Source organism: Haliotis cracherodii, unplaced genomic scaffold (genome assembly GCF_022045235.1).
Source record: "Haliotis cracherodii isolate W230 unplaced genomic scaffold, xgHalCrac1.p SCAF_4, whole genome shotgun sequence".
NCBI classification, from domain to species: domain Eukaryota; kingdom Metazoa; phylum Mollusca; class Gastropoda; order Lepetellida; family Haliotidae; genus Haliotis; species Haliotis cracherodii.
In genome coordinates this window covers 15,381,578-15,405,205 of record NW_027266297.1, presented here as the reverse complement: position 1 = coordinate 15,405,205, position 23,628 = coordinate 15,381,578, and the positions used below count along the sequence as shown (strand labels likewise).

Sequence of the window (23,628 nt, the reverse complement as noted above, 5' to 3'; positions counted from 1 at the left end):
TAGTCGCCTTTTACGACAAGCATAGTCGCCTTTTACGGAAAGCATGGGTTGCTGAAGACCTATTCTACCTCGGATCTTCACGGGTCTAAAGCGATTGACACTGGTAAAAACTGAAGAAAGCATACAGTTGAAACGCTGCAAACTTAAGGTCTAAAACACAACTATGATGTAATATAAAGCAACATCTAATAACCATTTCTTGTTTGTTTCACTTTTAGCACAATCAAACGTGTGTATACTTTCTTTTGCACGAGTTTACATGCCTGGTAAGACATTAGCTGTGTTGGAAGCGCGCTTAAAATCTCCAACATTCCTCTCTCTTTATTGATAATTTACGAAATTAAGTATATCATTTCTTACATGTGTATCATATTTTGTTGTTGGAATCGGACTAGCTCTCCCTGGTACCATATGTACAGATCCATTTATATAACCATTCATCTGTCTATTACACTAAACGAACCTTGATAGATGAATGTAGTTTATATTTGTAGTTTCAGTACCGTCGGTAAATACCGAAAGGCATCCCTGAAATATAGAAAAATAATCATCCCACTTATTTCTCTGGACCTTGCGATGCACCGGACCTCTTAAGAGTGCGGTGACAGAATAGATCCGTTGCATCCCATGTGTTTCGTAAGAACCGGCTCAGATGAGATTCTCATGATCACCATACGTGTTCCGACTCAATACGTGTCATGGTATACAGATATCAAGTGTGTTTTGCTCATAATATCAACTACTTGTTTAAAGACCGAGGCTCAATTATTTGCAAGCACTCGTTATTTTCATTAAAATTGTTGATTGGCGTACAACAACACTTTTCTGACTGTTGAAGATTTAACGAGCGCTTCAAGCTAATGCTGAATCAGCCATGACGACTGGTCCAGACTCAATTATTTACAGGCTGCCGGCAATGTAGCTAGGATATTGCAGACTGCGACGTTAACATACAAACCTTAAGATCCAGCTCTCTAATCATTCATTGTCTTACAAACCCTGCAGATATCTTTCACTCCTGCCCATTGTCTATCAGCATGCTTCACGAAGCGGGACATTGTCATGCTTCACTGGGTATACGGACTGTTTAATTACTTAGACATTGGAATTAACATCTCATGCCACGGTTCCCCAGTGTATGAACAATAGAAACAACAATACATTGACAACAAGCGTATATTAATTACGGTTTAACATTTATAATAGGATTATCTTGTTTAATGTCAATTAGTACACTGTGACATCGGGCTGAGTGCTACTGCACCTGGGAATAATCAATGACCGTTGTAAAAAAACAGACGAGTTGAGCTTTTGTTTGCAGACACATGAAACGGAGCCGCAATCCTCTATATAAACAAATTAGTGTCTTGACAAGGTCGTTTTTATTAGACGTGTAAGGCTGATGGCGACATTTCAAAGCATTAAATGGTAAACACAATTTTATATTATAGATGACCGCAAACTACTCAGAATTATCGAGTTTATGTAAATATCAAGCATGTTTAAAGAAAAATAATAAGGCCATAATCAATAATTACGTCATTGCACTGCGCCCTCAACGTCTTAAATCGATCGATATTGACGATGTTCAATCAAAAAAAGAAGAAGAGCGTGTTAAAGTGTTAACGGGTTAATGTTCAAGAAATACATGTCAATTATATTAACATTTAAGATTGATTGACAGATTAGTCAACCGGAATGAAAAAAGGATTTGGGTTGCAGTTGTTGCACATGGCGTATGGAGTGAAGGATTTTTAACGCCGCTTTATACAGTATTTCAGTCGAATCAGGGTGCGTCTTCTTGACGTGAGGTGTTGGTAAAGCAGGTATTAAAGTGATGCATGTATTAGACGCCAATTTACACTTGTCAGAAGGGTACACAAAGTACGCGATCTAGACTTTGATGTAGTTGTCGGATTTTCATTTTTGCGGAAGTCTCACCTGGCTGAGTGGTTGGCTCGCTGACTTTGCCGGCGATGAGGTGTCTTCCCCTGGCAGTGTGGATTCGAATCCCGGACGGGACACAACCCCCCAAAATACGAGAATCTCTACGTTACTAAGAAAGTGTTATCCCCAAAGTAGCATTTGTAAGACTTTTACCACTTTGGTGAAACACACGAGATTTGAACCACGATTTTAGGTTTCGAGCATGTCCATAGCATGTATAGCGAATTACTGTGCCTAAGACGACTGAACCACCATTTCTTCAGAGTTCAGTCTGTTTTATGTTTTTGTACATATAAAATCCCAAGCATCTACCTACGTAATGCCATAACTATCGATTCACTTGTACGCTGCCTATATATCTAGTGTTTATTACGCCTCCCCGCTGATTAGACAATAAGGTTGTTCAGGTAACCATCTTGAATAAATCACTGGCCATTAGCAATGTGAATGAACATGTGTATATTACATCACCCAGTTACTTAAACAAGATATGAGTGTGTAATTTTGTTTTGTTTTTAACGTCAGTATGTCATTTTGAAGCTTTAAATTAAATCCCAACACATTTGCGACCAGTCGGGGCCTACGGGTGACGGGAGTCGTCCATGGTCATGTGTTATCAGGGACAGATAACTCACAACGGGAAAATGGTTTATTCGCTACGCGTCTCAGACCAGCATCACTCGTGATAACTCGTATTATTCCGGGACAAGCCGCTTACGGACATGGGCGAGCGTTGACAAGTGATTTCAACATTCAGTTGTAGCTTTTACCACGAAGGAAGACAGGATATTAGTAACAATACCAAAACAAATTGGAAGAATACAAGAAGATGAAATGCATGTCTATTTTTCCTGACACTACAGCTTTTAAATGCCTAGTGCACCTTTTGTCTGCGTAAAACCCATATAAAACCAGAATACTGAAATATTTGGTTTAACGACAATCCATATGGGATTACGGATGATCTCATCTTTGTGACTGAATAGGGTTCGATACTTAATGACAATAACCGACTCGTAGACAGAAATCCGGAATCCTAGAAGGACACAGTCGCGCTTACGAAAGAAGCAAAATGTGTTATAATGTAAGGGCGAGCCCTTCTAGGATTTAATACAAGCTCCTCACAGCGATATCACGTTCGCAGAGCTCTCCGAAAGTGTGACGAAGGTGTCGCGCTGGGAAGGAACTTGGGATTCCATACAAGCTCCTTCCCAGCGCGTGACACCTTCGTTACACTCTCGAGTGGGAACGTGTTATCGCTGTGAGGAGCTTGGTATTCCATACAAGCTCCTTCCCAGCGCGTGACACCTTCGTTACACTCTCGGTAATATAGTATAGAGAGCTCCGGGAACGTACTATCGCTGTGAGGAGCTTGGTATTCCATAGTTAAAGGGGAGATAACTCCTGTATTCGCTGTGCGGGTGACATGTCAGGGAGTTATGTTGGCTTGGGTCGGGGCGGTAGCTAAATGACTTTACGACACTTCTCACTGTACGTGGATGTTGTGTTGTGCAAGACAAGATAGAAAGGCTCCGATAGAAATTTATAAATTGCAGGGTTTGCCCCCATTGACAACCGAGCGCGTTATGTGCTTGCCGTTTTGTGAAAATTTTGAATAAAAGCATTAAATGCATTGAAAAAGGAAAGCGCGTATAATGACGCAGGTCGCGTACCTTTACCTCTGTGCGTGAAAACACCCACGATGGATGTTGTGCTGCAAACCCAGCATCATAATCAAGGCGGAACTGGGATTCGAACCAATGACCTGCGGATCCTGACATTTATCATATAATGGGTAGGTTTCTCGGCAGGATAAGGCCAACGAATAAAAACGATATCCGTTGGGGTTATATGCGGATAGAGATGCAAATATCAAAGGTCAAGTAGGGACTACTTTCACTGTTTATAAAAAACATGGCGTCGCCCATGTAAATCGAGTCAGAATTAACCATCGGGAATCTGGATAAACTACAGGGATAATTGCTATCATTATCAAAAGAACAGTCTAATATACTGAAAATCTGTGTCTAACTGTGACGTAGCTAAGGCATTTTATAAGTTTTGGCAACTTTGGAGATATAAATTTCGAAACAATTTGGCGAGGGCACGAGGCCTAGCCAAGCGGGATCAGTCACAGGGCCACGTATAGCCATACTGTACTGACAAAAATATCTGAAGATAATTCACATGCAAGATTCAAACCTGTACAAGCATAGTTCAACATGTGATAGTAATTATAATTTTTACTATCTTCACAAGAACAAATATCATAATGTAATTTTTCTGGTAATAATGTCCATGAAACATACTGGAATACTGAGATCAACAACTGACAGTCTGTCATTGTCCGACATCATACAAGACCAAAATAGATTCATCAACAAAGAAACAGAGCATTGTCACCACTAATGTGCATATTGATCAGATAATATTTCTCACATGACACATGATAAAAATAGATTTATGAACAAGTAAACATAATAACCATTGGTCTAATTATAATACAACACTGCGAGTCACATGTAAACTTTTGTCAGTAAATTGTACTCTGACAGTCAGTACAATACCATTCATCTGACTGTAACTCTTCTTCATTGTCTTGAAGGGATAGACATTTGAAATGGTATACATTGCCACACAAGTCACAAATGATATAATCAAAAGAACACTCTTCTTTGCATTTTGTGCATGGATTCAATACAGTTATCTCCTGCCTAGATTTTCCTTTTCCTTTTCCCTTTCCAATTGATTTGGTGGTTTTCTGCCTTTTTGCACGCGGGAGATCTTCATCAGGTGCTTGAAATGAACATGATGCTTTTGAACATGATGCTGTTGAACATGGTGCTGTTGGTGTAATTTTAGTTGAGTCTGTGTCTTTAAGGTCTAGATATTCTGTATTGGGTATGCTATCCACGGTAGAAATTTCTGCGGCAAGTTTAGCTGCCAAGTCTTTCTTTGTTGATTTTTTTGAAACAGAAAGACCATAGGCCTTACATAGCATTTCTAACTTGAGTTTTCGAAAATTACAAGATTCAAAGTATGATGAATTTAACTGTAGTTCACTTTGCAAACGTCTGTGTGTCGCAATGTGTCCAGAACTCTTGTCCTCACTGAATTTTAGTTTTCCAATTTCGTTGGATGCTTTGGAATCACTGGTCTTCTCAGTTCTCATTCTTATTTGCTTTCGGTGTGCTTCCTCTTTCTTGGCTTTCATTTTTCTTTTAAATTCCTTCCGGAACTGGGCGGAAGACATACATGTGTATTTTCGGATTACTTCCTCCAAAAGTTCCTGTCTGCTTGTTTTCCGTTCTTCAGATTGGGAATCTCTGACTACCTCATCAGTGACAAAACTCTGAAACCATTTGGAGGTTACCTCATTGTCATGTGACACTTCATACACAATAAAGTCGTAAATGTCTGCACAGTCAGTATAGTATGGCTATACGTGGCCCTGTGGGATCAGTAGCCATACCTGTGCTTGTAGGCCTCTGCGCCTTGAAACCTCCTCCACAAATTAAAATAGTTGTATTTGGCAGAAATATGTTTGAATTGTTACCTTGTTTCGTTTTGTCGCTGTGTGTACATCTGACTACACTTCTTATCGTTATGACAGGACAGACCGACTGTCAACAACGTCTGACCGTGGCCGTGACGTCTCATAGACTAGGGTTAGAGTAGCTTCCCTTTGACAAAGGGCAGTTACTCTAGCGGACAGACCGATGGATTGCCGCGAAAAGCAATTAAAAACAGTTGTTGTTTTGCGTATATGTTGCTTCGCCACAGTATAAGAAACAGACTTCAGTTGGAACTATATTGGCTACTGTCACTGTCCGACTGACACATCACTTACCCTGTGACGTAATAAACATTAATGCGCGCATTCCAGGAAAACTCGCAATGTTTCGGTAATGCTTGTGAGAGAGGGAAAGCGATTTTGAAGCACAGAATTAAAGAATGACATTATATGATAAAGAGGTTATCACACTTGTGTGTTTGGGGATGGTAAATATCCTGTATTAGGAATAAACACTATGTATTTAGCTCGCCAAGGCTCGCTAAATACAATGTTTATTCCTAATGCAGGATATTTACCATCCCCAAACACACTCGCGTGATAACCTCTATGTCACCCGCACAGCGAATCACAACCAATACCCAGAGAAACAAACACGGCTAATGCGCCATGTGAATGCTGTCGCGTTATCATTTGTATAATCGCTTACAAACTTTAAACTAAAGCTGAAAACCAAGCTCTCAGTTTTAAGACAGACACGAAGAAATGGCGCTGTATAATCGCGCTCATTTCTCGATATTAACCAATTATGGTTATTGCAACATATTCCATTTGTCATACTATATAGCCATGATGAGTCTAGTGGCGATCATGACTCACAACCTCAATGGCAGTTGTGAAGTACAGGTCATGAAATAATGAAATTCCGAGGCAAAGGTTGTGTTTTGTCCCATTGTTTTATATATGAAGTGAATTCATGTAATTTGTTAAAGGTGCAGGTCCACATTTGTAAGTTAAATATTCCACGGTAATAAAAAAAATGAGTAGGCATTTTTTGCAAATGATATAGTTAAAGGCTTGGTTTGTTGTTTTACGCCGCACTCCAATATTTCAGCCATATGACGGCGGTCTGTAAATAATCGGGTTCGGACAGACGATCCAGTGATTGATATCATGAGCATCTATACACGCAATTTGGATCGCATGCTTCAACCAAGTCCAGATCTCCTCCCCACTTTCTTCATTTGTCCTGATACTGCAGTAATCTAGACTTGCCAAACATTTTAGACTTGCAAGGGCTGTATTGCAAATATTTGTTTTAGGGTCTGTATGACAGACAAGGTTCTTTCCTTCAGTGGCGCCTTGAAGCAATACAAGGCTACAAATCTAGACCGGGCATTTCAATGACGACATCAATGGTAATTGTACGTCCGCTTCTAACGCTTTTACGGTAAAACACGCATCTCGTGTGGGTTATCCGTTTCTGTAGTATTCCAGCATAATGAAGACTTGTGACGCCAAGAATGGTTCCTTACACTGTGCTCGTTTGATTCGTTAATTATTTAACTGAGCCACTAATCTTCACTGCGAGCGTGTGTAAATGTTCGACCAACAGTGGAGACTATGCACAGGTATATTCCATGGACTATTCACATGAGTGAGTGAGTTTTATTTACGCCACTTATAGCAATTTCCAGCATTATCACGGCGGGGGACACCAGAAATTGGCTTCACACATTGTACCCGTGTCGAGAATCAAACCCGGGTCTTCGGCGTGAAGAGCGAACGCTTTAACCGCTAGGCTACCCGATCGCCCGACTATTAACATGATCAGACGAACATATGTAATTTTAATTTAAAACGAATACGAATTTCTAAAGTAATACATGTTAAATATCAAAACTGACTTCAGACTGCATACAAATAAATAATGTTAAAGTACAGTATCATCTTCCGATTCCAAATGTAAAATATTTATTATTTGTAGTGAGAGTAAGAAAAAACCGGATGATTTTTTATGGTTTATCAATCCCATTACAATCCGACCTGTAACTGGGTTAAGCATAGAGAGGTATCGTATCAGAGTAAAAGGGTTGATTTTAATATGATTGGTAGTTTATACATTCCGAGTTTGCATTTGCGGTTATATTAGGAATAGATCAACGGAGAAAATATGCGATAAGTAATTACAAGATAGAGTAACAATTAAGGGTCAACTTCTCTCGCATTCAAAAGTATACATTGCATCAGTAATCGTTATATTAGAAACGACCCGTGAAGATCCGGGGTAGAATAGGTCTTCAGCAACCCATGCTTGCCGTAAAAGGCGATTATGCTTGTCGTAAAAGGCGACTAACGGGATCGGGTGGTCAGGCTCGCTGACTTGGTTGATGCATGTCATTGATCCCAATTGCGTGGATCGATGCTCATGATATTAATCACTGGATTGTCTGGTCCAGACTCGATTATTTACAGACCGCCGTCATATAGCTGGAATATTGCCGAGTGCGGTGTTCAACAACAAACCAACCAACCAATTATTAGAAACAGTATTTTCAATGATTATCTGATTATATTTGTTATCATTTCAAACGTTAGCAATGCGATGTTTAGTACAGTAATTTATTTTAAAATAATGTAAGCTCCGTGTGTAGAAATACACACACTGCTGATGCAAGTATCAATCTCGTAGTAGTTAAAATGACGTTATATTTTCATTGAAAGAGAGGTAAAATCTGCAGCAGTAATAAACGGCCACATGATACCATTTGAACACTGTTGAGCGTCATTACCGCTCCCTTCACGCCCAGGCACGTTACTTTATGTCCAGTTAATGCTATATTATCATAAAGTTATGACGTTTATATGCGAATCGTGGCATAAGCGGCTGTGTTCTATTTAGGCAGTAAACAAAGATATTTATGAAGTCATCAGTATATTTTGAAGCCGACCCTCAAACGAACATAAAGTAGTCTATCGACGAATACCACAATGAAATATGTCTTACGCATGCGCAGTGACTTGATTTGAAAATCCCAACGGATGAACACACGGGATGGACAATATATCAACTGAAAAATAACCTTATATCTGTGTTAATCATCGTGTTAATTAACTGGTTTACCCTGACTTCAAAACATGGATCTTGGAGGTCTAAAAGTTGGTGTTAATGTGGATATTCAGCGCACTGACGGTGAGAATCAGTCGCGTGAAGTCGCATTTCTATGTCAATACAATCGCATGATACCGGGTTGCTAACATAAATATGATGATTATTAACCCAAAATTTGAAAGAATAAACCGAAGAGTATGCATTATTGTCAAACTTTGGTGCATGTCACCGTGAAATATCATGATATATGGTCCATAAAATGGATTTATAAGTAAAATGTTAGAACTGTTGTGTCAAACGTATGACCCAGTCATGACATAAACATTTAGCCTCATTGCCAGTGCTGATTCATACATGGACCTTGAATTGAATTCAAATGAGTTCTAACGCGTAGCCTTATTAGTTCGCCATATGTCCATTTCATGGTGTAAATGGCATGTAAGGCGCACTGACGTATTTTGTGAGTCAATGGCTTCATATTATAATATTATGGTTTTAGGCCATTGTCAAACAGTGTTTAAAAATGTTTTGAATATGCCTAATTTGAAAAAGAAGATTGTTATTGATAATGAAAAAATCTTCATGAAATGGTAAATTATCACTTTGTCCTATAATGACCATTTGCTTTTTGTCTACAGCAAAATCTGTTTCTGTCAAGATCTTACGCACCTGTGGTGCGTTATGCCACTAGGCCCATATGACTTATATTCATATTAGGGGCTAAAGGTAGAAAATAATAACTGTCATTAAACAGTTTATATGGTGAAATGTAGAAAAAGCTTCATTCACAGACAAACTTTAGGAAAAACATACAAGAAAATGTAATGCTATCAACAGGTTACATTAGAGTTCTTTTGGAACCTGTTGCTTGGGCATGTTTAGAATGTAAAACCTCCCTGTTTGCTTTGGTAGTTGGCCTAGCCTATGATGCAGCAGTTTGCAGAGTGGGTCCCAATGGATTGCCCAGATCCTATTGATCATGCAATTTTCTGAGTCCAGCCTTTTGATTCATTAGGAGAGGGGATAACTAATTAGGTTTACAACTCATGTTGAAAGATAAAGCATTTGTTGAGTGTATTAATTCTGGATAATTTTGATATGTGCATTTATGTATTAAAAACTAGAACCGGAAGCCTTATTGCTCCGACTGGAAACAGCATGATGACATGGATCTTTCTATACCTGCTCAAAGGCTGATATTCAGCCTCGAGTCGGCAGCAAATATCAGTAAAAAATCCCACTTCATGTTAATAGAGTTCAAACTAAAGTGATGGCTTGGTCAAGGTGACTTGTATTTCACTGATAACAGGACCAATGGAGAAGAATGTTATTGCGCTGAATGCAATGTTATCATGGTCATGATGTTTTACATCTGAAATTAAGAAGATAAGAACTTTAATCAACAAAACAATTTTGAACTAATTAACAATTTTTCTCAATTTGCCTGCTAAAGGCATGAAATGTGAAATCCAAGATAAATCTCTGGTGGCATAGGCCTACCTAGTCCTGCACCATTCCTGTGGTTGTGGTGGCGAACAGTGTATGATGAAATTCAATGTTCACATGCTGTTGGTAGAAGTTAATAGAACGATGAAGTTAATGACTGTTTGTTTGTTTGTTGTTCAACGCTGCACTCAGCAAAATTCCAGATATGTGACAGCGTCTGTAAATAATCAAGTCTGGACCAGATGATCCAGTGATTGACATCTTGAGCATCGATCCACGCAGTTTGGATACAATGACATGCTTCAACCAAGTCAGTGAGTCTGACCACCTGATCCTGTTAGTCATCTCTTACGACAAGCATTGGTTGCTGTTTTACCCCGGATCTTGACAGGTTGAATGCATGTGATTATAACAGGGATGACATTTTTCACTTGAGATTTGCAGAGCTTTTGTCATTGAAATTAATGACTTTTGCTTTGGCTATTTGTCATGTTGTTTCCTCATTTTTATTTGTAACATGATGATAGGCATGATAGGTGCTGTGTTTGAAATTAAGCATGAAAATCAAAGGGTCCTTGTCGTTATCCTAGATGTTAGCACTATAGAAAAGGACCGAAAGGCCCCTCCCTGCCCCTTCCAAATCCTTGATTTAGAACACTTTGGAGTTATTATGCTACAGACAAATGATGTTAGTGGGCACAAGTCGCTGTGCAGAATTGCGCCCCCTGAGCATGCCAGAAATCTATGATTGTTGCTTCAATGTTTCTCGGTTTGTCAGCACTATTCCTGTGCTCATGGGTTTCTCCATAGTGGTAATGTCTTAGACCTGCATTGCTTTGGGCTTTACTTCTACATCAAGCTGACATACCATGATGTAACTGTAATATTGTTCAAGGTGGTGTTAACAAGGTTACACCAAACTCACTCACTCTTCACTCAGTTTTTGATAAGTCATTCTTTCAGATCTTTACCAAATTTGAAAAGAATCTGCAGGACATGTTAAATAACACTGTCCCCACAAGTTAAACCAATCTGAACTTGCTGAATCACTGTAGAAAGATCTACTAAATCTTTAACTGCTATTTGGCCCATGTCCAGCAGAACAGCAGAGGAACGGCCATCAATGAATAGCCTATTCTCAAACATGTATGGCATACTAATATCGATGCATGTTCAATGTAAGGGTTTAGTGATATAGTCAGGGGTGACTACTGACGACATTTACATGTTGGCTGTGATAGTTAGAAGTTCTTTTTCAATACAGTTGCAAGAGTAATAGAACTATTGCAATAATATTGTAATTGTATTCTGAACATCTTACCTTCCAACCATGTAGCATTTCAAGTTTGATTCTGTATGGTGTCAATCTAAGTATGTCCTAGCTCAGAGACCATATACTAGTAGGATATTTAATGGCAGTAGCTCTTACTTGAGTCTGGTGTAGATTTAAACTTAAAAATTAAAAAAAATAATTGAAAATGGTAACATATTTTCATTTTGGGGATTATTCATGTTGTCATTATTTTATATCAATAAAAACAATCAATCTGGTCATGGAATTAATGTCAATTTTTCAATTTGTCATTGATGTATTGCCATCTAACCATAGACAGTCCCTATGCATCGATAGTTCAATCGCTGCACTCAAATGATCATGATGATGATTGATATTCATACAGATCTGGCATTCCACAGTGGACACACAACACAAGGAGATATATTTGTTTGTTTATGTGGACCAGGGCCCATTTGCATAAAGCGATCTTATCGCTAAGATGATCGTAACGCCCATATTTTAACATAGACTTACGATAGTCTAAGATCACTTTGTGCAAGTGGGCCCTGTTGTGCCTGTTGGCCAGTGAGTGTTTGGGAGTGACATGTCCAAACTGTCAAGTCAGATTCAAGACTTGCAGTTAGACATATATTTTAGGTTACCTTTTTTCATGTGCAGATTTTCATGGCTTACATATTAATTTGTTCCTGTTTTGTTCCTCAAAATCGAAATTCAATGAGAGTCAAGTGAGCTACGTCCTCGATCATCAAGTGTATTCTATGTCCAGGGATTTATATGAGATATTTATTTTGAGGGTCCAGGGAACTCAAAGCCTTTACTGCGAGGGGCCTAGGTTAAAAAAATTGGGGTCTCAAGTTACAAAATTGAGGTCAAGAGAAATGTAAAATTTGACAACACAGTACTCTACCACAATGGTAGACTAACATTTAGTCTCTGAAATCTTATATTACACAATATCCTTCTTGACTCTAAAAATTTTTTTTTTTCCCTATGTGGAATAGAGCTAGCTTGAGCTGCCTAGATTTGCTTTTGTATGCATTTCTAGATTATTATTTTTTCATAAAATAAATATATTCCACGGTCATGGTGCAGGACTACCACAATGGATGTAAGATTGGGCATGCTCGGAGGCCATTAGTTATGATTGGTATTGAGTTCCTGAAATGAAACAAATCTACATGAGTCAATGCTTGAAGATTGTGAAGCAAATTTGACTTATTGTTTTTTAAATATGTTTTAAGTGGCACCAAATTATGAAATAGCAGTATTCATTTCTAAACATACATGCACATTTTCTGCATTGCAGATGGTCATTTTCATGGGTATAGGATGCAGGATTTTCTGTCTAGTAAATTCCTGTATTTCCATTCTTTTATTATAAACGACCTGGACCCGTCATCACCATTGCCGTCCCTCTTTACCATGTTTGCATTAACTTAGGCTTGAATGTCTCTCGGTCATAACTTTGATATTAGCTTCTAATCAGAATGACTTTCATAAATGAGATTTCATCATAGATCTGCATTCATAATAATGGCCTTGTATGACCAAACCCTCAGTCAAGTTTGAAACAAAGTTTATAACCAACCAGAAGACTTTTATCTAAAAGAGAAGTTTCTTGAGTATATTACAGGTAGTGAATAATCATGCTTGCAGGCATTTCAAGTGTTTTCGAAATTAGGTAAAAAAGTCAAGAGGTCCTTGTCCTGATATTAACAGTTAGTGATTAAGGGGTAGCAAGATTCCAATACTACAGGGGCAATCCTTGAGGATCCCAGAACTCAACTTAAACTCAAACAGGGAACACACCATGAGTCGAGTACTAGATGAGTGTCGCTGCTTGTTTTAATCACCAAAGAACTGTGTAACTTGACTCAAGACAAAGCTATGGTTCTGAATGGGTCCAGAGCTTTGATCAATTTGGCATGTGCCACAATTGTACAACAGGTAGATATAAAACACTTAATATCAAGGATGGGTGTGCTACAGATACCACTGCTTTTTATTATATGTTTGATCAAGTTCTTATATGCCATATGCCATAGACTTGTTAGAAGGCTAAAGGTTAATTGGGGTAAATTTTGCTCTATGTCTACTGAAAAGCTACTTTTCAAATTAAGCTGCAATGATCTAATTCATGTTGGATATTTCTTAGGTTCAAGATTCATTATTGCTTCTTCTGAAATGTCAGTCCATTAACTAATAATCTATCATCGATGATATATAAATCCTTCATTTTCTTCTAAGACTGCAACAGCTGGGGCTATGTGACCTAAATACCATTGAGGTACAATACCAGAACAAGGGCTAAATTGACTAACAGAGGATCAAGCTGCCCAATACCCTACAGTGAATGACAGTATGCAAACACTGCTGGGCAGAGTTCTAGTAGCTGGATACCAGGGAAGACAGTACCCAGTAAATGTCAGCTTGACTTAAGTGTCAAATCCCTGTAACTCAAGTGTTGTTGACTCTTTAATCAAATGTATAACAAGTATCACTGATCATGCTGATACTACCTAAACGATACAATACAAGTATTAACAGGACCATATACATATTATACATATGATACAAAGCACACAAGAGATAGTTGGGTAGCCTTATGGTTAAGGCATTCACTCGCCATGTTGAAGGCCTGGGTTTGAGTCCCTGCATGGGTACAATGCATGAAGCCCATTTCTGGGCATGTAGCATTAATCAACAAAAAATAAAGTGAGCTTAAGATATCAGCATACAAATAAATTGTTAATCTGTCAATTTGTCATTGCTGATGGTATGATGTATATTTTCGAGGTTCATACCTTGTACCTTGTTCATATTTATTGAAGTTTTCAACTTTCAGTTGTCATTGTGTATTTTTGTTACCTTGTTCACTGTGTTGGTATAGTTTCATACAACGAACCTTTATGCTTCCTGATATAATGCTGTTGTTCTCTACAGGGCGTATTCACTCTGCAGTGATAAGCGGTGTGAATCTCGAGTCCCGCAGTGTGACTGTTGAATGGTTTGAGAAAGGGGAAACAAAAGGGAAGGAGGTACGTGAAAATGTCTTTAACATGTTTACCATATTCAGACAAATTGTGTGCTCATCTAGTTAACATTGAAGGCATACCATAATTACAATTACTTTTGTATGTACTAGGGGTGAAACGATGCATCGGTACTGGTGCATCGTGAGTTTTCATGTGACGATACGATACATGATACATTTTTTTATGCATCAATACAAGACGATACACTTGCTAAAACTAAAGAAATTACTTACTACTCGTTTAATGACATGCAGCATTTTTGTCAGTTAAATATCACAAAATGTGTTGTAATTAGGGTTTCAAGATCATAGCGCTTCGAACATGTCTAAAGCTAGCTTTTCAATTTTAACCTGTTCTGAAATATTTCTAGCCTTGAACCTTTCATAGGCTAGTGTTCCATTCCTCAAAACGATCTTAGCACTAAGCACTAAGCCGACCATATTCCCCATACTTTAACATTGGCTTACAAGGTAGCGCTACAATTGCTTTGTGGGAAGGTCTACTTTCTTATCAATTCATACTGCCCAGCCTGCCTACCTGCTTTGTAAACTTCACTCTTAAATGTTGCTGATTAAAGGAAGTAAGCAGTTCCCACCCTTGATTATTTCTGAACAGGTGAAGTTGGTATAATCTGTGACATGAGCATGTTGAGAACATATACAATTAACGATTTAGTTATCAAAGGAACTGATATTTGCTGTTTGTTTCAGATCGAAGTGGAAGCAATCTTTGCCTTAAATCCGCATGTTATTACAAGTGCACAAAAGCCGAGGGAATCTCAGTCAGTCAAAGTAAGTTTACATCACATCAAGAACATATACATATCAATTATCTTGCCATATTTGATCTTATTTTCTTGCAGTAATGGATCTTTCTACAGGTCATGTTATGCATTGAAACAAGGACCTCTGTGTTTGTATTGTAAGGATTTTTGTCAGAATAAAAACATTTATGGCCGAAGACTTTTAGTCATGTTGATAAATCTTCTGTATTGATGAAGACATAACAATGGTAACCATGGCAATGCATGGAAGCATGCAAGAGGAATTTTGGAAATTTGAATTATGGTAATAAAATCTGATTTTTGAGGTAGCAAAAACCTAATGGCAAATACTTTGCTGTTTTGTAAATACTTCATGTTTTGTGTAGATAACTTCATGTAATACACTTTCAGTTTATTTCTCCTGTAGGTAGTGATTTTTTCCGTATGATTCTCAGATTAATGTCTTCCCGAGGCAAGGGTGTTAACTGATTATTAAAGTCCAGTTTCCACCTTCGCCGAACTAGGCTGGAATTTCGCTTCTTGGCTTGGTCGTAGCGCCACCAGTGGCTATTATGAGTTATGTCCCTTCTGTGTCCCTCCCTATCAGATTCCACCTCCCGTATCACTGGCATTTGTTTTAAACAAAATGGCGGTGCCCTGTCAAGACGATCTGGTCAAGTTAATCCAAGAAAAGTTTCACATTCCCAGTCTGAGACACCCAGTGCATGTGGATTAAAGCACATCACTGGAGTATGGTGATTGAAAACATGAAAAAATTTTGAAAATATCTGTTGACGCCCAGTTGACGATACACATGCTATGTTGTTTAGAAACAGGATGCCGATTTCGTTACGCGATTTTTATTGGACTATGCTTAGACTCTTTAGTCCAGCCAAAACATTTTTCCGAAATACCAGCCTACCTGGGCAAGGGTGGAAACTGGACTTTTAAAGTCTGTTAACTCCCTTGCCTCGGGAAGATGAAGATTAAGCACTATCATGACTATCGCACCATCTCATATTGGTCTCTTCATTTACGAAAGACAGAAAATAAGAAGTGTCCCAAAATGGCTAGATAATAATAGGGTTGGTTCTGAGCTTGACTGAATCAATTCTCCCACATATCAGTATCTTGTTTGTTTTGAAACAGAAAGACCTAAATTGTGGCACCTGGGTAAGACAATTTTTCACTCTTTTTGAAAAACACCCAACCCATTTGCACCCATTTTTCAAAAGTCATTGCCTGAGTTTGAACAAGAACTATTTGTTTTCTTCTTCCTCCTTACTGTGTAGTTTTTATCTTTGCAATGTTGATGGTAATGACTATCTTTGGTGGTTAGTGATGTACTGATAATTAATTGATCGGTCGAAACAAACCATTTATGACCAATGATTAATGATAAAATCCTAACCGTTTCACAACACTAATGGTCATACTTGTAATAAAGTTGAATTCTAATGCTGTCTTTCTTGATGAAGGCATTCTGTTTTTCTGTTGTATGCACTGTAAATCTATGTTTCCTATCGTTGGACTTCACACTAACTGTGGCACTATACGACTCATGATCTACTGTTTCACTTGGCAAATTGTGTGTCACAATACCTTGACAATGGTGTGGAACTTTGCACATAATATCAATCTCTAGTTTGTCTGGTCCAGATGATTTACAGACCACCATCATATCGATGCTGCTGTTAGCATGATTAGCAAGGACTAAATAGTTGTGGAAGATGTGAAAACTTGGAAATAGACTGTATAGCTGTTCAAGACCAAGGCTATCCACTGTAATTGTCAATAGTTCAGCTATGGAAACTAACACTTTAAGTCTACTTGTCCTTATGATGATAAAATATTGCGATGCCTTAAAAATGGCTAATGTCTACGAGTCTTAATGACACCTTAACTATTGGTCAGTTTGGCAAGGACTATAGGACTAGTGCCCATTCTAACGCTGTAGTTGTCTGTATGAATTAAACAGTAGTAGTACTGTTAGTAATTTGATAGTATTGCTGTGTTTTGTAGTTTTATTCAGAGGTTGTTGTACACTATCAACAGCAAATAAGGGGCTGCTGATGATTCTGCTTAGAAACAAGAATAAGGGGCTGATTAACATGGAGAATTAGGGACTGATTAACATTGAGAATAAGGGAATAAGGGGCTCATTAACATGGAGAATAAGGGAATAAGGGGCTGATTAACATGGAGAGTTAGGGAATAAGGGGCTGATAAACATGGAGATTTAGGGAATAAAGGGCTGATTAATGTGGGGAATTAGGGAATAAGGGGCTGATTAACACAGGGAGTTAGGGAAAAAATGGCTGATTAACATGGAGAATTAGGGAATAAGGGGCTGATTAACATTGAGATTTAGGGAATAAGGGGCTGATTAACATTGAGAATTAGGGAATATGGGGCTGATTAACATTGAGAATTAGGGAATAAGGGGCTGATTAACATTGAGAATTAGGGAATAAGGGGCTGATTAACATTGAGAATTAGGGAATAAGGGGCTGATTAACACGGAGTTACGGAAAAAATGGCTGATTAACATGGAGAATTAGGGAATAAAGGGCTGATTAACATTGAGAATTAGGGAATAAGGGGCTGATTAACATGGGAAATTAGGGAATAAGGGGCTGATTAAAATGGAGAATTAGGGAATAAGGGGCTGCTTAACATGGGAAATTAGGGAATAAGGGGCTGATTAACATTGAGAATTAGGGAATAAGGGGCTGATTAACACAGGGAGTTAGGGAATAAGGGGCTGATTAACATGGAGAGTTAGGGAATGAGGGGCTGATTAACATGGAGAATTAGGGAATAAGAGCTGATTAACATGGGAAATTAGGGAATAAGGGGCTGATTAACTCTTTCAACACCGTAGGCCTGTTATCCGGCCAAGAAGCATCGAGTCCCCAGACACCGTAGGCCGGTTATCCGGCCAAGCCGTAGTAACGTCAAAATATTATATATTTTTATGGACCTACCTGTAATACCATTCATTTATTAAATCTATCACATTTCACAATGTCTGAAATACATATTCCATTTCAATTTATCATTTTTTATCGATAAATTAAAAAATTATTCACTATTTCCCGCGATATTATTGAAAATAAAATTCTCGGACACACATTTCGACAACGGGTCCACATCGAACATGTCAAAGAGGAAAATAAAGACGTTTTAAACAAATCTTTAAATATATTATGCAAAGTAATAAATAAAATCAACAAAAATATATCTAAAAGTAATCAAACTTACATCTAAGTTATCATTTCCATCTTTTCGTGCGATCGCGTGTAATGTAAGTCAAATGCCATCTCGGCTTTCGTCGCCTTGAATTCTCGGCTCGGACACGATGTTTAATGCAAAAATATATGCATGAAAAATCTTTGTCACAGCTCGTAACCTAGTACAATACATTCAAGTTCCATATTTTTAATATATATCGTGATTTCCTGATCAAAACATTCAGAATAACACGATTTAACAAAAATATTTCGCCAACTTCTGTAATTTATCGAACATGAGCTTGGTATCACAGCTGTAATTTGATTGGCTGCCTTAGGTCACGTGCTCAAAATTGAACAAACACAAAACTTGTGGCAGATTTCGGCACTAAAGCGTCGTTAGAAACCAATTTTAATTCAATAAAATCGCTTGTTATAAATACGAAAAAAAACAGGCGATGTTACGAGCGTGTAGATGAAGGAATAAGCTTTCCAGCGATGTTTCATATGCCATTCTTTGACGAACGTGTTATTCATACGAAACCTCGAAAACGGGGGTATTTCTTAATTTTACTGAGCGGACAGTCGCTGTTATCGGGAAATGGGTGATGACAGAAACTATTTATAATTCTTTTTAAAATGATTTTCCATTTACGTAAACAATGAAAATAAAACAGAAATAGGTACGTGGATATTATGAAATCATATATTTGCCGAAAATCGTCAAGTTTTCGCTTCCTTGGTCCTTAATCTGGATGTTAATAACGTGTTAGCATACATTTTTTATTAACAACGAATTTAATTAAGTTGTAAATGCATTATTTTAAAAAATGTGAAAAACATAACTTTCATATTTATAAACCATAGGATTAGACCTTTCAAATGGTGTATAACATGTAGTAGCAAATATATTTTACAAGCAGATATTTTCTTTGATAAATGTTGGCTTCATCTATCACACGAGTCTCGGGGAACTCGGTGTCCCAGCAGTAAACACTTCTGGTTGACTGGTGTTGAAAGAGTTAACACAGGGAGTTAGGAAATAAGGGGCTGATTAACATGGAGAGTTAGGGAATGAGGGGCTGATTAACATGGGAAATTAGGGAAAAAAGGGCTGTTTAACGTGGAGAATTAAGAAATAAGGGGCTGATTAACACAGAGAGTTAGGAAAAAGGGGCTGATTAACATTGAGAATACAGGGCTGATTAATATAGAAACTAAGGGATGTAGTTATGTCTGGTCATGGTACAATGTTCTTTGTTATGTTTGATTCCGGACGATCATGTTTTACTCACCAAGAGTATGTATGATACATAGGACAAGTCCAAAGTGAATTATGAGGGACGTAATCAATACTGAATGTATTTAACTGACTCTGAGGCTGTGTGAACTGACATGATCAGAGGATTGTATCATGAAATGCATCATTCCCTAATTGTGTGTCTTCAGTATGGAAGAGGAGTAGCTTAATGTTTGGGATAGCGTAGTCCCCAGGTATCTGTTTAACAAAGCAATCTTACTGCTAAGGTGCACGCAAGTCCCATACTTTAGTAGGCTTACTGTCATCGTGACGCTGAGATCACTTTGTGGACTGAGGCCAATGGCCATTGCTTGTTAAAATCAGCTTTATTGGTATTGAATGGTCACAATGGCTGACAAGTATGAATGTACTGAGGATCCACTGAACTGTGATAGTTTGATAGTTTGCATGTATGTCTTGTTAAGTTTAATCACATTTCACAGGCTACAGTGTGATTTGTCTTCACTGTGAGGGAGTTGCATTAGATACAGGATTTCTGAGCTCTGGTATTTGGTTTAGGTTACATTCAAGGTGTGGGGGTAACGTCTCCTTTTAGCCAAACCTTTCATGTTTCCCACGCAGCTGATAATGGAGTGGTCTTTCAGTACTTAAGATTTTCAGATGTTGACGATTGTTCAAGGAGAAAGGATTAATGAACATTGTTCAAGGAGAAAGTTTTAATGACGATTGTTCAAGGAAAAAGTTTTAATAACCATTGTTCAAGGAGACAGTGTTAATGACCATTGTTCAAGGAGAAAGTTTTAATGACCATTGTTCAAGGAGAAAGGTTTCATGAACGTTTTTCAAGGAAAAAGTTTTACTGAACATTGTTCAAGTAGAAGAGTTTAATGAACATTGTTCAAGGAGAAACGTTTCATGAACATTGTTCAACATGTTCAAAGAGTAAGATTTCATGAACATTGTTCAAAGAGTAAGTTTAATGTTATCTGTTCAACTAGAAGGGTTTTATGAACATATTTCAAGTAGAAAGGTTAAATGTAAATTGTAACTCCCAGGAAGAGCCTGAAGAAGAACCTGACCTGGATCCTGATGATGAGGACGAGGATGAAGATGAACCTAGTACTAGTGATAACAATCCTGCTGAGCAGGACCCCCAGGCCCAGCAGGGTTTGCCCCCATCTGCTAGCTCCCGCCTAGCCCAGCCCAGTAAGATCTCGCGCCTCGGAGCCAAGGTAGCGTTGCCCTGCTGCATCACGCCTGCCGTCTCTCCTTGGTTGGCTGGTTCCGTTCGTCTTACACTGGCTCACGTCTGGGTAGTGCATGCCTCCATGGGTGTAGATAGGGGATAAGTGAGATACTGACAGACAATGGAAGCACTTTTAATAAGAGTAAAGATCTAAAGAGTATATTTGTAAAGACAAATCAGTGATTAGTGTTTTGAAATCATGAATAGTTTAAAAGTTGCCCAAAACACTGGTGTCATAGCGACAATGAAGAATGGTGACCTCACCTCCACGACAACATAGGGCTGAAACGATTGTCATGTATGGTCATGTATCAATCCAAAATTATGCAGGCTTTATTATCATGATAAGAACAGCATGTTATTTGGCAGGAAGGGAAGTCGTAGCGTAGTTTGCACGTATTTCAACCATCATTAAAAAATATGTATACTTCTCAAAAGAAAATAAAGAAAACCAAATTCTGAAAGCCAAATTATCTATAGTATTTTGAATCGGGTGTTCTATGACTTCTTTTGAGTAGTATATCACTACGAATCGTCACAGCCCTATTACCAAGTGGAACAAAGAAATAAAGAGGTCCCTTTGCCATCCGAAACTATTTTCCAAAATTCAATGTTCCATTATCTACATCCAAGAATCTAGTTCAGTAGAAAGTGAATGAGGAATGAAGCCTTGCTGTTGGTGTCGGGGGAGTTTATTCATGGCAACGGCCCATCACCCATCGCCCGTCACCCTGCTTGCCGAGACACTCCCCATCTCCAGTTCATCCCCTTTTGTTTAGTTCAGTTCTTTTGTGGATGTGGTCTTGCATGGACTGTCTTCATCACATGTTCCAGCCATCTCCATCATGCTTGCATTGATGGGATTGATTCATGGTAAACCATAGCATCAATAAGATTGATTTTTTTTGGCAGAAGAAGTGTTACCTGATGTCTTCTATGAAGGCCATATGAATGCCGCTATATAAGAGAATATGTATCATGTCGCGTTGATATTGATCGATGGTTTTGAATTTCTCTTTACCTGACCTTATAGCTTCTCTCAAGGCATAGACTGATTGATTGATAAGAGTGTATGTTTTGTTAGGCCAGACCAGTATAATCTCTTGTTTTATAGATTTTTGTGGTCACTATGCCAAGAGGCAAGCGAGAGAATAAAAACGATAATGAACCTTGTTGAAAATCTTGTCAGGCAATATGAGCTGAATTTCGATAAACATGAAAACAGATCTCAGATCTCTTGCATTGTAAAATTTGCAAAAAATGCACAGCATTTTACGTTTCATGTAATTTAATACGAAATTCTTTTGGGGAAAATTTATCTTAAAATAATTGGTCTGGCCTAATAGGTATATTGTGAGAAACACGTACTTTGCTTGATAGTAAAGTTTAGAACTTTAACAAGTTGAAGATATTTTATTTTTAATGTTTCTTTAATTTATTTTAATTTTTATTGAATTTAATAATGAGAAGATGGTTAATCTTTAAGTTATTTTTTAAAACATCCTCATGGATGAAGTGATCTTTTCATCATGTTTGTAGTGATTGCTGTTTATTTTTATTGACCCTGTTGAAACTATGGCATCATCATGATCACACAAGCCATAAACACATGTTTCTATGTACATTGTTAGAAAAGAAAAAACCCAAGCAACAAAATCTATGTGCAACTTTGTTTTTGAGATGTCTCATATATAACGACAAGGCCGCAGGCGATGTTTATGATAAGGGCAACACCCGTCCCAAGTCATAATAGAGTGAATAATTAATGTGTTTGGACAAGTTGTTTCAGTTAAACAATAACAAAGGTTGTGCTTGCATGAGCGTATTGATTGTTTCACCACCTTTTTGTTGTGTCACCTCACACCACAATACTATCATGAGTGACTTTAGGTGCAGCTTTAGGAACGGGTGTGTGATGGATATACATATGTGTAGTGGGAATAGATTGCACGGAATGATGACGTCCAGGGCCCGGTATGGGCAATGTGGTAAAGTCATATGTAGTTTGTGTTTAAGTCATTTTTTGCAGCATGCGTAGTTCCGTTGTGTGTATATTATAGAATCTGTTAGATGTAGAATTTCACTTTCAGCTTTTATACTACTCAAAAGAAGTTACAGAATATTCGATTCTGCCATATGACTAAAAAAACTTTAGTTGATATGGTATGTCATGACAGATTAACTATTATTGTTTGAAAGAGTTGGGTGTTCCTTAACTTCTTTTAAATACAGTCGAACTTTGTGTTGTGGGTACCTGAAAAAAAGTTTGTGTTATCTGGGTTTTGAGACATCAGGAACATTTTGGATATTTGGGACTCCCAAATGACTTCCAGACAGCCAGGAAGTCGACACGAGGTTTGACTTAGTATATTATGAATTTTACATCATTGCATTATTAGGTTTTAATTACAGTCCTGACCAGCTTATGATAATCACATCTTCTCCAGTTTTTAAAGCCATTTCATTATGTCATTGAGAGGTGTATATTTTAAATGTATAATGTTGTTTTTGAATCGTTGTGATAATGCTTTAGAAATATGTTGTGGTTCTGATAATTATGGCTTTAGGTATTATTGTCGTTTTGCATAGTTGACATTTTAATGTATTACGAATGAAAAGTTATGTTTTTGTTGAATTTAATTGAAAGGCCTGTAAATTATTGGGAATCGGTTACCATGTTTGAGCCACAACATTTTAATGTGTTTGTGTTAAAAGGAAGGGATATCAGTAAAATGGAAAACTGAAATATGTCTCCTTGTTTTGAGGCTGAATTG

General features: G+C 37.9%; 1 protein-coding gene across 1 annotated transcript in view; it reads left to right on the top strand.

The window, feature by feature from the left end:
• The first annotated feature begins 8,501 nt into the window (after window positions 1–8,501).
• Window positions 8,502–23,628, top strand: part of LOC139478243 (kinesin-like protein KIF2A) — a 43,192-nt gene continuing 28,065 nt past the window's right edge. Inside the window, exons 1-3 of the mRNA XM_071260664.1 lie at window positions 8,502–8,654; window positions 14,260–14,354; window positions 15,062–15,142. Of these exons, the coding sequence (XP_071116765.1) occupies window positions 8,600–8,654; window positions 14,260–14,354; window positions 15,062–15,142 (231 nt within the window). The 5' untranslated portion in view covers window positions 8,502–8,599. The remainder of the gene's footprint in view (window positions 8,655–14,259; window positions 14,355–15,061; window positions 15,143–23,628) is intronic.